This window comes from Pristis pectinata, chromosome 30, assembly GCF_009764475.1.
Source record: "Pristis pectinata isolate sPriPec2 chromosome 30, sPriPec2.1.pri, whole genome shotgun sequence".
Taxonomy (NCBI): Eukaryota; Metazoa; Chordata; class Chondrichthyes; order Rhinopristiformes; family Pristidae; genus Pristis; species Pristis pectinata.
Window position 1 is genome coordinate 9,527,399 of NC_067434.1, and position 17,156 is coordinate 9,544,554.

At 37.6% G+C, this 17,156-nt stretch overlaps 1 protein-coding gene across 1 annotated transcript in view; it reads right to left on the reverse strand.

The window, feature by feature from the left end:
• The window catches only part of antxr1c (ANTXR cell adhesion molecule 1c), an 82,762-nt gene that overhangs the window by 54,994 nt on the left and 10,612 nt on the right, over positions 1–17,156 (reverse strand). The window contains exons 2-9 of the mRNA XM_052041650.1: positions 7,774–7,845; positions 7,618–7,689; positions 6,175–6,256; positions 6,024–6,057; positions 3,688–3,767; positions 3,530–3,598; positions 2,718–2,798; positions 2,474–2,534 (exon numbers count right to left, since the gene is read on the reverse strand). Coding sequence (XP_051897610.1) covers positions 2,474–2,534; positions 2,718–2,798; positions 3,530–3,598; positions 3,688–3,767; positions 6,024–6,057; positions 6,175–6,256; positions 7,618–7,689; positions 7,774–7,845 — 551 coding nt within the window. The remainder of the gene's footprint in view (positions 1–2,473; positions 2,535–2,717; positions 2,799–3,529; positions 3,599–3,687; positions 3,768–6,023; positions 6,058–6,174; positions 6,257–7,617; positions 7,690–7,773; positions 7,846–17,156) is intronic.

A 17,156-nucleotide genomic window follows, 5' to 3' on the forward strand; every position in this document is an offset into this window, starting at 1 on the left:
CAGGCAGCGCTGGCAGCGAGATGGTGGGTTGAAGCTGGTGCGCGCTGGCTGTGCTGTCGGCTTTGCTTTTGTGACTCTGATGAGAAGCTGACTGTTTGCATCCACACCTGGTAGTTGACGTGGCCAGTAAGATGCCACATCCAGCAAAACCTTTCAATCATGTCTATGTACCATGAATATAATCAAAGCAATGATGCTGTCAGCTTATATACAATGCACCTCCAACTCCAAATTGATGGCCTGTTTACAGGCTGCACGTCCTGGTCATTTTAAATCAGTCTTATTACCAAGATATCAGTGTGCTGCTCTATATCAGGAACTGCAGGATGCAAATTTTGATCATGAATCCATCAGTGTGGAGGCAGGAAGCATGAAGTGGCATGTTAGAAAACCAGTGATACCTTCACACATGCCTGTCACAATTCAGGAATGACAATTTTTATTATTTATCAACTCTCTCACTTCACGCTCTACATTGTCTACATAAGTGTTTAGCAAATACTTTGTAGCAGAATTTTAAGGACACCAGCAAAGTTTTCATTTCAAGGTGTCCACATATTTAAATAAGATTCACAAAAAAGGATAAATAATATTAATTAGGCAATCATTTATTCATTAAGTTTAGCTGAATCTTTCCTATAGCTTTCAATATCATGTCCATTCAATTTTTTAACTGAATATAGACATTAATAGTGTATGTTTAATTTGAGTGGTTGGATTTATGTTGGTTTCATTGATTTGAAAATATTAGATTAAGCAATATATATATTATATAACTGTACAGTCAACAAAATTGCAAGATGTTTTATGGAAATGAAAATAAACAAACTTTTCCTACAATACCTGATCTTTGAGTTATCATGTGTAATTAATCACAAACTTAAATGTTATTGATTCTATATGGTAATTTTAGCCTAAGTGAGCAGTTGGAATGTGAATTAATAAATGAGGATAAAAAAAGGTGGCATGTAAAACCAAATGTTACACTCAATTTTGTCAATTTCCCAGTGGATGGATTGGATTAAAATTTTCCTCTAAATATTTATAACCATTACTTATTCAATGACATCATTTAGAGTCTGCACATAATTACATTTTGCCTATATATAATTTGCATTTGTATGAATATTTATTGTAGGTCTAAGCTACCAAAACAATCTTAATTTTTTTAAGAGTAAGTGCTTATAAGCAGTTACTGCTTTTTATCCACTTATTCTTAACTAGGCAATTAAGCTATCATTTTCACCAAGCAAATTTCAGGATTATTTTCTGGCAAACGTCGATGAAGCTTTTTTTCTATTTAGATAAGGGAATAAATATCTGCATAGGAACAGAGCTAGATAGAACGAAATACAATGGGAATGCAATGAATTGTTGGTTTCATGCCATAGAAGGCTTTGGATCACACATAATGAATTTTCAGTTACTTACTTTGGAGGAAGAAAGGGAAACCTTCCAAGATTTTGTCTCAAACGATTTAGATAAAATGCATGTCAAAATTTGTGTTGTTTAATTGCATAAAACAACTGATCACAATTTGTTTATAGTGACTAATAACTTGGGCAACAGCAGTAGTTAAAAAAAGCTGCCAATGTAAAGTGCAGCACACATTAATTTGATCTCTGTGCACATGCAATTGAGATTTATCCTGCTGTCAATTTAACTATAAACTGCAAAGTAAAATGTGTTAGCATGTGAGGTAAATCATAATAGAATATTTCCAGAGACCAACTCAAAAATAGCTGTTATCTTATACTTGAATAAAAATATTGGCTTGGCCTGATTAGCTAAATCCTATTTTGTGGTTTTGTTACCCTGATATCTGAGCCTATATTTCTTACTTGATTATTATATTTCTTTATGTTCATGGTATGATGGATGCAAAAAGCAATATTATAACCTTTTGAAAAGTTAAATAACCCTGAGGTTGCTACTCAAAGGTAATTAGGAAATTACATCCTTTTTCAGTGGATATGAACACAAACCTGAATGCAAACAAGGTATACAGCCAAAGTTGAGTTCTTTTCATCTGAACCCCTATTTGTGCCTTGAGACAAAAGATCACATACTTGATATTATTAAATATGCTATCTAGTTAGGCACATTTCACATTCCTCACATTCCTAGCTGTGTGCTTCCTATAATCTGTTGCACCCTTTAAACACAAGCCAATTTATGTGCATTGTGTTTTTAATTTAGAGTTGAAAGCTTGTAAGGAACAAGCCTAGCTAGGTAAAATGATCAGAAAATTAATGTCGAATAGCTAAGCGCAACTTGGGTGTGATCCAGACAAAATATAAAAGTGTGCAAATTACGCTGTCTCTTGACTCAGTATTGAAATGTGATTATATGAATGATGCAAAGTTTGTTAATAAGTTCTACAGTAAAATCGGTATTTTTGAATTATCTCATCTTTCTTTTAATCTTGTATAGTTTAATGATGCTTTGGCTTGTATTGGAAATTAATACCCACCTCCTGCACAGACACTTGATGGTTCAACTGCTAGAATTTCAATGCAAGATTTCTTAAGAATCTGTTAAGATAGAAAGTATGAAAATATTTTGGTACTTATCAAAGACCAACTACAAACAGTTTAAATAAAGTAGTTTTCTAATTTACTTTTTTCACTAAATCAACCTGAGAAGATTATTTTGTTTAACAACTTCATAAACACCATTGGTGGAAAAGCCACTTCATGTTGCTGAATTGGACCTACCGAATCAATAATGCTTCCTAATGCTTGAAATCCACCCGTTACCGGGAACACATGATCGATGCTATCAGCAATTTTGGCTAACTGGAAAAGAAAGCCCTTGGTTAAAAGATAATTAGGTTGAGACACACAGGCAGTTCTTTTCCCATTATTCTGTGGAGTTTACAATGGATACTGGCGAAAAACCATAGTAATCACATGCATATATTATTAAGCTGCATCCCAGCACAAAAGTCCAAGGAAAATATGATGTAAGTACGTTTTCATGCAATGTAATTTCTTGAGACATTGTCACTGCATTGCCAAGGCCTCTGCTGAATCTTCCTGAAGTTTAGTAGCACAGCACCGTGTCATTCAAAACCTTTGCAAAGATGATTTTTCTTGATTTACACTTGTTTTCTTGAGGCATCCAGGAAATTTAGATAATATGAAAGATAATTTATGGCTTTCACATACATGTCAACCTAGCATTATCCCTGCAAAATGCTTTTTTGTCTTTTAGCGACATCTTCATTGATTGCCTAAAGCGCACTTTTAGGACCATCATCTTTCTCAGTGGATTCATGGGGAAAAGTCAGTGCAACAATCATCCCACAGGGCACTTCCACATTGGGCCTTTAAGGGTGCAAAAGCAGGAACATGGTGGTTAAAACACCAAGGTGGGAAAGACCAGAGAAAACATGGTTAACCACCACCACAACTCTCCTGTGTCTATCAACACCTGGTCTTGCCACGGGTGTGTCATTCATGAGCTTTGAGAAAGCGTAATATGAATTTTATTTTAGATAAAAGTATTTTAAAAAAATGTATTGTACCTGAGTTTCATTGAAATCTTTCACACCAACACAATAAATTGTAGCACCAAAGCTTCTAGCTCTTTCAGCCTATACAACAAAAGGATATTTGTCAAACATTGCTGCTGTTAAAGATAAACTGAGACTTTCTTTTTTGTTTTTTTGCTATGAACACTTACTTCTGCTTGTGCACGGTCATACAAGTTGTCAACTAATTCCCCATCCGTCAATGCAATAATGACACTAGCAGCTCGAATCCCTGTGATTGTAGAATCAAAATTAATATTTTTCCTAATATTTACCTTTTCAATAGCATGTTAATAACTCACTTTTCTGTGTGCCTGAAGTGCTCAACAACTCAATATGATATTTGGACCATCTGAGTTAAGGCAAAGTAACACCTTTGGCTGCAACAGATTTCTATATGTGTTTCCATTGACTAATAAGAGATCACAAGTAGGAACTGAAAATTAATCTTGCTATTGGTAGGATAACTTTGGTGAACTACAGACTTTCTTAGCAACATAACTACTGAACTGATATCAATTTACCTGAAAATCAACTATTATATGTACAAAATACATGAACTGAAATTTATAAAGGTAAAATGTTTGAAAGAATTTTAATGAAATCTCCTTGTATATATTTCATTTTTTTCATCTGCTCTTTTGCAAAACCAGACTGTACTTACCACTGTTTGTACTTCGCATAAGGAGATACACATACAAAATGCCTTTCTACCCTCATTACCAGCCCAAAGCTACCAAAAGAACTATGACCCACATACAAGATATGGGTCAACATTATCACCAGTACCCAAAGATCCTATCTCTCCAGTTCTATGCCTGATGCTCCTTCCCTTTCAGACTCCCTGTTTTATTCTTGATCTCTCTAAGAATGATATTCAGGAATTGATGCCTCTTTAAAATGTTAACTCTGCATCTTTTCCTTTACTTATGAAGCACTGTGATGGAAGGAAAGTTTCTGATTTCCATTCTATAAATTAAAATAGAATAATTTCCGGTACTGGTTTTTTTGGTCTCCAGTTGTATTAATGTGCAGTGGCAGCACCGTGTATAAAAGTCAACGCGCATTAAAATCAAATTTCCCGCTCTCTGGGGAGCTGCAGTGACTTATGGGTGATATTACAAGAAGCAGAAAATGTGATTGTAATGTGTACTGACTTTTTCATGCGCTGCCACTGCTGCGCACTAAAGTAATCGTGTAGCGGGAGACTGAGAATTAAATTATTTTAATTAGGCTTTACAATGTAAATCAGAATATTTCCTTGAAACAAAGCAAATTCTAAGTAAGGTCAATGGTCCCAAGTTTAAAAAAAAGTCTGTGTATAAGAAATGGGAAGGGAGCAGATTGGGATTATGAGAAAATCCAGGTAGACGATGCCAGAGAATCAAAAATTATATTTTCATTTTAAGTACCATGGCTGTAGTTGTCTGTATTAGACAATGGGTTCTGGTTGGGTATATTGCATGTGACAACTGTCATTTCTAATACTGTGGTTAAATATTGTGCTGTAAGTTAACAAAGAATGTACAGATCCCACAGCTAAAGAGTATCCTGAGCAATGGCTTAACTCCAGGTAATGGAACATACTATCGCCTTTAAGACCTGTGTCCAAAGACAAACATGGGCAGGTCCCAATAAGACCTTATTGTGTGTCAAATGAGTCCTGCTGTCAAACTTCAAGTAAAGCCAAATATTTTCTGTAGAGTATATGGTAATCTGTTAAACCAATGATTTTCACTGCTTCAGTAATTTGCTAATTTCAGCTGCATCCTTTGAAAAGTTTCAAATAAAGCCCATTATCCTGTTGAGGAAGAGTGGGGGATGAAAATAAATAATGCTCCATCACTAAGTTATTTTCATGCCTTCTGGCAAGCACAGAACACTGGCAGAGATCTGGGAACTGTCCATTTGTTTACTTTACTGGCCATGTCTGATGGTCCACTGAAACCAAGGAGAAGGGAGACAGTCAATGACATAAATATTGGAGTACATGTACCCAAGAATAATTGCATTTTTAAATAGAAAATGTACAGGATAAAATCTTTATATGAATGATGAATGAAGTTATATTATACCTAAACTGCCTTAATAAGCATAATAAAAGCAGGTCAAAAACATCAACACAAACAATGACAACAAGTTGCATTCATATTGCACTTTTAAAGCTGTACTGCAGATTGATAAGGAAATAAAGGTAGTCATTGAGCTACAGATGGTGATCAAAACATGGCCACAGATGGGTTTTACGAATGGCCTTTAAGGAGCAAAATGGAGAGGCAAAGAAATTTAGGAAAGGAATTACAAAGCTGCGGGCACCTCGCAGTGATAGGCTGAGGGAGAATGAAGACGATGCCTGAGTTAGAATACAGGTGAGGGTGAGGGTCAGGACTGAAGCAGAGGAAGTTGCAGAACCAGGAATGCTATGGTGGGATTTAAGCACAACTATGTGGATCAGATATGGTCACTAAGAAAGAAGGCTAATGCTTACCTGAGTAGTTTTCATAGTAAATCTGTTCAGTTGCCTGTGGTAAAATGAAAGAGAGTAATATAAAATGATAGTAAATAGCAAAGTGTCCTAATGACAGAAGTGATGGATTTTTTTTAATAATAAAGTACAGATCTTGACGTATAAGTTTTACCTTCCTGAAGCCCTCGTGCATGAATGTATCCCCTCCAGGCACTTCCTTTCGTAGGATTTGAAGACCTTTGCGTATAGTTTCCCTTTAATTGAAATACAAATATTTAGCAACAACCTTAGCACAGCAAAATGTTACTAGACCTTGCACAAACAACATTTACAAGCAAAATGAGGAGATATTAGAGCAGGATATTAAAAGCTCAGTTGCTTTTAAGGAGAATCTTAAAAGAAGTAAAGTGGCAGCAAAGTATAAAGAAGGAATTCCAGAGTTTAAGACTTAGGCAACTGAAAGCATGGCCACCACTGGTGCTGCAATTATATAACAAATAACAGAAACACAAAATCAAGTAATATATTTATCATTTCATCCTGAATGAAAATTTTAAAGAAGCAGATGTTGGAATTCTGAAATAAAACCAGAAAATGTTGGAAACGCTCAGCAAGTCTGGCAGCATCTGTGAATAAAGAAACAAAAGTTAACGTTTCAGGTCAAAAACTCCTCATCGGAAGTGAGAAAGAGAGAAAATAAGTTAGTTAAGTTGCAGAGAAGGTGGGGGAGGAATGCATAGTTCAAAGGGAATATCTCTAATAGGGCAAGACCAGAGTTGCCATGGCAACAAACCATTGATGAAAGCATAGGTTAAACAGGGAAGATAGAGCAGGAGAAAATAAACAAAGGAACATGCAAAAGATGTGAAATGCAGGTCAGAGTTGTAGGAAACTCCCAGCAGATCAGACAGCATTAGTAACTAGAAAGGAACTGAACTAATATTATAGATGGACAATGTACAACGAAACTAACTGTTAATGATACACTTAGAGAAAACAAGTCACCAGAAACTGTTGAAGTTGATATTGATTCCTGAATATTGAAGGCTGCAAACTGCCCAGCCTGATGGAGGTGCTTTTCCTCAAAGTTATGTTCAGCCTTGTTTGTGCAGTGGAGACCACAGACAGATAGATCAGAGTGGGAGAGAGATGGAGAACTATGACTGTCACCTCATCTCCTGTCTGGGCATGCTGCAACCTATTAACCAGATGGCTTCACAAATATCTTGTCACCATGGCAACTCTAGTCTTGATCTATCACAGGTATTTGTTTTGTTCTATCCATTTCTCTCCCACTTTCTCTGCAGTTTCCTCTGCAGCACTGACAAAGGTTCTTCAATCCGAAACATGAATTCCGTTTCTCTTTCCACAGATACTGCCTGACCTGCTGAGTGTTTTCAGCATTTATTTTAACAATTTGACCCAGTTTTTTTAATATTGATATACAGTCAAAGCAGTGGTTTGGCTGGATATTCCTATGGTTTTTATTTCACCAGATCAGAAAGCAAGACCTTAGTAAAATAACTGACTAGTAATGGCATAAATATTCACAATTTTCTATCTTTAAAAACATGAACATTCATTATGTATTGCCATGCTCTATTTGAATACTTACCTATCTGCAGTCAGCCTCATCAAGGTTCTACTCGTTGAAGAGAAAACAATAAAAGACATTCGTAGCTGAGGACTGAAAGAAGTTCATTATTAGTTAAGTACTTTAAATATATGAACTAATATATTTGACAGTAACAATGTTAAAATGACTTGATACCTCAAAAACTTTTCAGCAAGATCTTCGACAAAAGAATATATTTCAATCCAATGGTTCATAACACTTCCAGATCTAGAAAAAAAATACAATTTACAATTACTTATGCAAATACTGAGAAAGTTCTACACAGCTTGAGGCACCGTTCTTTGAGATCTTAAATCATCTGCCACCTTAGTTGGATGGACCATCAAACATACAAATGGGTGTTGGCTGGTGATTGTTCTCTACCTCAAATGAAATTGGTTTCATTGTTTAAAATGGAATGGGATACGTGGGGCTCAACACAACAAGCAGCAAATAACAGTGCATGTTGTTAGCACTGATGAACTAAGTCAAATTTCTCCCTCAGAATCTGGTCATTATCTCAATGCTATGTGAAGAAATTGGGTAAAACGTTTCATCTATTTTTACTTTTATTCAGACCTGGGATGTAGATATAGCAAGTGAGACAGGTATGCATAATTGCTGGTTAACTCCAGAATTTTGACTCAGACAAAATATGGTGATATATTTTCAAGTCAGGATGCTGTGTAATTTGAAAAGGAACTTTCAGATGATGAGATTCCCATTTACTTGTTCCCCCTTTTTGTTCTGGACAACAGAAGTCACAGGTTGGGAAGTGCTATTGAAGAAGCACTGGCAAGTTCTTGTGGTGCTTTCTGTAAATGGTACTTATTGTGCTATATTGCTGGTGGTAGAGGGAGTGAATATTCAGAATGGTGAGTGAGATGTCAGTCAGGTAGGTTAATTTGTTCTGAATGGTGTCCTGCTTCTTGAGTGTTCTTGGAGCTGCACTTATCTGCACAAGCAGAGAATATTCATTCGTAATCACTGTATGATTTGCAGGTGGTGGAATGGCTTCAGGGAGACAAGTGAGAAACTTGTCACAAAATGTCAAAATCTTCCCATGCTTTTCTAGCTATTATTTATATGCTGGTCGAGTTAAGTTTCTGGTCATTGGTGACACCCATGTTGTTGATGATGGAGAAATTTGAAGATGAAATGTAATTGAAAGGCAAAGGGAGATGCTAGGCTCTCTCTTGTTAGAGTTTATACCATCTTCACAATGAGAAAAAATTCCTTCAAAACTGGACCTTCATAAGATGCTGTTGACCATAAGCAAAACGAATATTTTTCTTTAGTCTATATCCTCAAGGCCTGGCATAACCCTCACAATCATTATTATCAAGTCAGGATATCAATCCCAAGTTAATGAGCAATGTAGAAAAGCATGCCAAGAATAGCAACTGGCATACCCAAAACTGAAGCTACATGCATGCTAAAGATAGAGCAAGCAATTGCTCAAACAGTGGATCAGGTGAGAGCTGTGTGGTTCTGCAATGACTGGTCATGAATTGTAACTTACAATTAAAGAGCTAAGGTAGTGGGAGGGAAGGAGGTTCCTTAAACATTCATCTGATGGTGGAGCCATCAGATGAATGTTTAAGTGCAAAAGCAAAAAGGAGGGGTTGGAACCATTTTCAGCCAAAATGGGTGAGTGGGTGATCCCTCTAGCCCTCCGTCTATTGTCCTCAGCAACAGAGAAGCCAGTTTTCAGCTAATTTGGTTTACTCCAGAGGATAACAAAAAAGTGCATTAGATACAACAACATCTGTTGTGATGAAGACCAGCTACAGAACCAGCTTCATCTCTAAGTTATGCTAGTATAGTGAAAAAATGGCTTTCACCTGACAATGTGGAAAATTGCTCGGACATATCCTGCTCACAAAAAAAGAGACAAATCCAATCTGACCATTTACTGCCATAAATCTCTCAATTATTAAAACAGTAATTGAAGATATTGTCTAGGGTCATATCAGTAAACACTAATAGACTGCTCACAAAGTGCCAGGACCATCACTTCTATCCTTCATTATAGTCCTCATCCAAACAAAACCAAAGAACTGAATTTCAGGGCGAGTTGAACAAAGGGTGACATCAAGCCAGTATTGACAAAATTTTACTTTAAGGACTCCTAGTAAAATTGAAATAGATAGGAATTAAGGAAAACTATCTGCCACTTACATTCAGATGGAGCAAAAAGGAAGATGGTTGTGATTTTTGGAGGCCAATCAATCTAACCCCTGCCATTACTGGAGGAGTTTCTTAGTGTTACTAACTTCAGTTGTCCTTTCAGCAACCTTCACTCTATTATTGCTTAGAAATGCTAGTATTCATTGATAATTGCGAAATGTTCAGTTCCATTTGCAATTGTCAAGTGATCTACGAATGAAATTAGCAAGACTTGGATGACATTCAGGGTTGGACTGATAAAATGGCAAATAACATTTGAGCTACTCAAATGCTGGGAAGGGTGCAGGGTGTTAATCCTACCAATATTGTCAGAGATAGATTAATCTTCAACAGGTAGCTTGGTGAGAATAAGATCAAGTAGATTTTTCCCATATGACAACAGTGATTATATTTCACGAGTATTTCATTAACTATGAGTACTGATGTCTGAGATTGTAATAGATACTAAGTATATGTAAAATCATTAGATGAAGGACCTGAAAAATTAACTGTTTCTCTTTCCATAGATGCTGTTTGATCTGCCGAGTATTTCCATAATACTGTTTTTATTTCAAATTTACAGCACCTGCAGTTTTTTTGATTTTCCCATATAGTGGGAAAGTAACATTGAGGGAGTTCTGCTTAAAGAAACCAATGATATAGACATTTACGATCCAAATGAATGACTACTTACAACAGCAAAGGCAATTCATTCCAAAAGATTTGCAACATGCAAAATCACACTACCTATATAAGAAGAAAATGAATCTCTCCTATTGTGATGGGCAATATACCTCATGCAAACACCATAAAAATAGATTAACTGCTTATTGTTCCATTAAGATTTTGCAATGTCCAATATAGCTATCAAACTTGTACATAACAGGTCACTGCATTTCAAAACAGTTCATGATATGTGATCCACCTTGAGAGGTTTCCAAGTACAACAGTATAAATAGAATTACTTTTATCAAAACTATTTACTGCAAAGGAATAGGGAAATAGGTAATGGGATGATGAGAGAAATGAAGATTCAGGTGAACAGTTGTCATGGGGTGCAACACATGAGAGACAATAGTGTTGGAGAGTGGAAGAGTACACTTTCAGAGATCTTGAATCTGAAGACACAAGAGACTGCAGATGCTGGAAGCTGGAGCAAGAACCAAAGTGCTGGAGTAACTCACCAGGTCAAGCAGCATCTGTGGAGGCAAAGGGGATGGAGGTGTTTTGGGTCATGACCCTGCATCAAGGTTAACAATCCAGTTGCCTCCACAGATGCTGCTTGACCTGCTGAGTTCCTCCAGCAATTTGCTTTTTGCTCTTGAATCTGGAGTTCTTTGCCAGATATGGATCTTGCATGTCCCTGGGGAGAATTTTGATCACTGAGTGGTCTGCAGTTTTCTCAACAATAGAAGTACAGTTTATCAAATTAAAATATCAGTGGAGCTGAGGATGAGGTCTTGAGAATTAGAAGGTAACTAGGATTATGAACAGTCAGAGATTCTGAAGTCTAAGCATATTTAGAGAAGATGTGCAAGGGGATTGCTTGCCATCGAGAGATGAGAGGACGTCTGCAGAGCAGGATTCTGACAGCTAATGTGGAGGGGGGAGTTTGGGAGATGAACATTAAAACATAGCTGACACAGCATGAATGGCTGGATAGCATCTTTTGTGCTTTTGACAGGTTTGTGGTCTTGGAACACTTGGGAGATAAGGCAGCAATAAGACAAGCTGAAAGTTTCGACAATCAAGGAAATAGTTTTAGGGCAACAGTCTTCAGGAATGAGGTATTCAGTGATCTGGAGATTCAGGAAGAAATAAAAATCAGGGATTGAAAGAATGTGTGAAATGTCAAAATTAATCTATCAGTAGCAGGGGATCCTGGACAGAAGGCATGGTTCATTATGGAGGGAGTGGTCAGTCTAAAGCAGTAGGTGGTTATGGCCATTGGGAACTGAAGCAGAGGGTACAAATTCAGGATATGTATAGCTATGAGGAAAAGGATGCATTGTCATGAAGGGTAAGAGAATTTGCTGCAAGCATGTTAGAAGAGGTGAACATGTAACATGCACAAATACAGAATGAGAAATGAAGTCCTCCGTATGTCCCAAAAGTACAACTGAAAAGTGAGTCTTCTCTGTGATGAACATGAGAAGACTGAAATAAATATTTGTAACTCTGTATGCAAACTAGGAATTCTGATGAAGGGAAGGCATTGAGAAAATTTTGGACAGGCTTGTAATGTATGCATAAGATTATGGATGGTTCCAAGACTTTTTTTTTTACAGGTATTTCAGTCTTTAATATGTTTGTCTGTTCAAGTGCCTATCTGATTAATCATTTTATTTTCAAGGAAGAACAAGGAATTTGCCTGGAGCCCTGGTCAACAATTATTCCTTAAAACCTTTTCAAACTGACTGGATTGAGGATTGATAGGATGTTGACAGCACCTATGTGACCATCAGGGCTCCATATGTGAACCACAAGATTTATGTGAAATAAGTCATGCAGCATGACTGAATACCCAAAGGATTTCCATATTTCCATAATATACATTGTGCGTGTGTCAAAGGCCAAAGCTCAGAGTGAGCCCATATTACAAATAACTAGCAATACAAGTTATCATAAATATCCTTGATGTATAATGAAGCTAGTGAATGTTCTGAGATTGTGAGCAGCTATTGGGAATCTCTACATATGGTCAAACCCATTTTTGTCAGCAGGCAAGCAATGTGCCTTGGACCGAGTTTATCCAAACATGGGAAATCTAAATGGCATCAAATTTCTAAAACTTAAATATGCTAATAGAGGTTCACAGGCCTATAGGTACATTTACTTATTCAGAGAAAATTCAGAAAAGAAGATGCAGGGGAAAGATAATACTTGGTAACCCTGAACACCCACTATCAGCAAACTTCAGAATATGTAGGTGGCCTTAGAAAATTGGCTCTATAACAAGAAATGGAACTAGTAATTTAAGATTTCCAAGAAAATGTGGACCAATTGTAAACTTTGAAACAGAAGTATTTCTAACCCTCCCATAATAAATAGCAACGAGAACACGAGTTATTTTAGTTTGTCCTCAAATCATTGGCCTTGTGGGCATATTCTAATTCAGTTAATATAAAACAATAAATATTCTAACTCATTTCACTCTACCCTGCAGGAGACCTGCATGACTATACTTTAAAGTCTTGATTGTGAGAAGATTTGCATTCTACTGATGTGGATTAAACAAAAAACGGGCATGAGTCTTCTAGTGCCTGAAGCACAGAGATTTTATAAGGCAAGTTTTAGAACATTTTCAAAGCTACTCTTTAGGCTGTCTCAGATTCATGTGCAACTGGTGGTTAAAGCAACTGCTGGCTAAATCTGGCTGTCAAATTTTGCTTCGAAGTACCATTTAGAAACATTGTACAAACAGATTGCAAAATCTGGCTTAGAAAGCCTTCCTAAATGATCTTTCTAATTTTTTGTGTTCTTAGGTACTCGTGGCAGTGTTTGGCTCGGTACACTTTGATTTTGCCAGTATTTTTGTCATTTTTGTTTCAGGTTTTTCCCTCAAACTATTTTCACTTATTTGTGGTTCTTTTAGTTTTAACATGTCATCTTACAAAGAAGTGATCATGGATATATCTCTGTTGGGTTTTTCAAATGCTTTTTATATTTGCAAGGAGGAACAGGAATTAATTTGTGCCTAAGAAAAGCTGGTTCAATGACTGAGTCATTTTGGATATCAAGGTAATCAGGCAAAGTCAACAAAGTTTTGTGAAAGAGAAATTGTGTTTGACCAACTTATTGGAGTTCTTTGAAGAAATAACATGTGTGACGGATAAGTGGGAACTGGTAGATGTACTAAAGCTAGATTTCTAGAATGCATTTGATAAGGTGCCACTACAAAAGTTATTGCAGAGAATGAAAGTGTAGGTCTGAACATTACACCATGCTTAGAATTTTGGCTTGCTAATAGAAAACAGAGCATAGGTAAAAAAGCGACTTCTTTTGTTGGCAAGATGTAAAGGGCACTGTGCCACAGGTATTGATGCTGGGGTTTCAACTTTTTACAAGTTATATGAATGACTTGGATGTAAGCATCTCAAGCATTGTTATTGTTATTTGCTGTTGACATAATGATAGGTCACACAAGAGCACACAAGAAAATAGGAGCACAGGTCCACCACCTGGCCTTTCAAACCTGTCCTGTCATTCAATACATCTGATCTGCCCCAGGCCTCAGCTCCTCTTCTGAGCTGATTCCATATAGCTCTTAATTCTTTACAAAAATGTCTCTGCCTTCTCTTGAAATACCTCCAATGATCTAGCCTTCATGACCTGAGTTAGGGACTTCCAGAGATTCATCACCCTCTATGAGAAGAAATTCCTGTGCATCAGAGTTTTAAATGACCACACCCAATAGCATATCTATGCCCTCTCATTTGAGATTCTAGTGGAAACATCTCAGCATCTACCTTGTCATGTCCCCTTAGGATCATATGTTTCAATGATCACCCTCATTCTTCTGAACTACAAAGAATAGAAGTCTATCTTTTTCTGCCATTTGTGATAGGTCAAGTCTATTATCCCAGTAAATCTCTTGGACTACCCTCAACACTAATATATCCTTTGTTCTAAAAGGGGACCAAAACCTGTATGCAGAATTCAAGGTAGAGTCTCACCAAAATGCTGTTGGTCTTTTCAATTTGAAAAAAAACTAATTTATTTTGATTCGCTGCTTTCTTTGTGATAACCAATCTTCAATCCCCAATACCATGAGCTCTTATATACTAGCCTTTTACACAGCATCTTATCGAATGCCTTCTGAAAATCTAAATACACTACAGCTACAGATTCCCTTTTACTCCTTGAAGAACTGCAGCAAATTTGTTAAGCATGGTTTCCCTTTCATAAACCATGTTGGTTTGGTTTGATTGCATTAATGCTTTTAAATGACAGCAATTTCTTCTTTGATTCCAGCATCTTCCCAGCAACAGATGTTAAGCTAACCGCCCATCTCTAACAAGGGCGTACATTCACAATTTTCCAAGACATTGGTGCTCTGTTGGAACTTGGTTAGTTGGTGAGGTACCAGCAGACTGGAGGGAGGCTAACCTTGTGCCTTAATTTAAGAAGTGCTCCAAGGGAAAGCCAGGGAACTACAGGCCATTGAGTCTAACATCAGAGGTGGGAAAGTGGGAGACAGGATCTACCTGCATTTGGATAGTCAGCATGGCTTTGTGTGTGGGAAATCATGTTTCATGAATTTGGCAGAATGTTTTGAAGAGGTGACCAAGAGGATTGGCAAGGGTAGGGTGGTAGATGTTGTCAACATGGACTTTAGAAAGGCCTTTGACAAGGTCCTGCATGGTAGACTGGTCTGGAAGCTTAGATCACATGGGATCCAGGGTGAGCTAGCCCATAGGATACAAAATTGGCTTGGTGGTAGGAGTCAGAGGGTGGTAGTGGAGGGTTGTTTTTCAGATTTGAGGCCTGTGACCAATGGTGTGCCACAGGGATCAGTGCTGGGTCCACTGTTGTTTGTCATCTATATTAACAATCTGGATGAGAATGTCGTTAACATAATTAGTAAGTTTGTGGATGACACCAAAATTGGTGGTATAGTGAAGAAGTTTATCTAAGACTACAACAGGATCTAGATCAACTGGGAGAGTGGGCCAAGAAATGGCAGGTAGAATTTAACTTGGCATAGTTCAAACTGTTGCATTTCAGGAAGTTAAACCAGAGCAGGACATACACAGTAACTGGCAGGGCCCTGGAAAGTGTTGTAACACAGAGATACCTAGCGGTACAAGTGCATAGTTCCCTGAAAGTGGTGATACAAGTAGAAAGGTGAAGAAGGCTTTTGGCATGTTTGCCTTTATCAATCAGGGCATTGAGTACAGGAGTTGGGACATGATGTTACAGCTGTACAAGATGTTGGTGAGACCCCACAGGGAGTATTGTGTGCATTTCTGGTCACTGAGCTATAGGAAGGATGTCATTAAGCTGGAAAGGGTGCAGAAAAGATTCATGTTGATGTTACTGGGACTGGAGGCTTGAGCTATAAGGAGAGACTGGATAGGCTGGGGCTTTTTTCCCTGGAACATAGGAGGCTGAGGGGTGACCCAGAGGTACATAAAATCATGACAGGCATGGATAAGGTGAATAGTCACAGTCTTTTTCCCAGGGCAAGGGAGTCTAAAACTCGAGGGCATAGTCTTAATATGAGAGTGGAAAGATTTAAAGGGGCCCTGAGGGGCATATTTTTTCCCCACACAGAGGCTGGTAGATATATGGAATGAGCTGGCAGAGGAAATGGTAGAGGCGGGCACAACTACAATATTTAAAGGACATTTAGAAAGGTATATAGATTGGATAGGTTTAGAAGGACATGGGCTAAACACAGGCAAACTGGACTAGCTCAGGTAGGCAACTTGGTTGGCATGGACGAACTGGGCTGAAGGGCCTGTTTCTGTGCTTTATAGTTCTTTGTCCCTTGCGATAGAAATTGCTACAAGTACTTCCCTCCCATTTGAAACAAGCCCATCTGTATCCTTTGGAATGTTTGCAGTGTACTCCACTGTGAGAACTAGTGAAGAGCATTGGTTTAAATTATCTGCCATTTCCTTGTTTCTCATTATTAATTCCCCAGGCTCACACTCCAGGGATCCCACACATACTTGAGCCTCCCTCTTCCTTTTATCAATGGCATCAATAGATGCCTATGTTGTTTATTTTGATATTATTTGTTGGTTTACAATCAGAATTTTCTCCCTCCTTACTGGCTTTTTAGTCCTCTGCTGCTAATTCCTGAAAAATTTCAGTCTAAAACCACTAGTTTTTGTCACTTTGTACGCTGTAATTTTTGATTTAATATTTTACTTATTCTCCTTTGTTAACTGTGGATGGTTCCTCTTTCTCACTGGTAGGAAAGTAACTTGTGAAAAGGACATAGGAGGCTATAGAGGGATATGGATAGGTTAAGTGAGAAAATCTGGCAAGTTGGCGCCAGACGCGTGGTGGCACTTGCGGGCTGCCCCCAGAACACTCTATGCAAAAGATGCTTTTCACTGTTTCGATGTACATGTGACTAATAAAGATATCTTAATATAGGAAACGTAAAATTGCCCATTTTGGCAGGAAATATGAAAAAGAAAACATATTACCAGAAGATGAGAAACTGCAGAGTGCAGAGAAGCAGAGGGACCTAGGTATCCTAGTTCATGACTACAAAAGGCTAGTGCGTAGGTATAGCAAATACTTAAGAAAGCTAACAGAATGTTAGCACTTATTATTAGGGAAACTGAATACAGAAGCATGAATATTATGCTTGGATAGGTTACATTCCCTCGTGTTGGTGATGGAGAACTCTT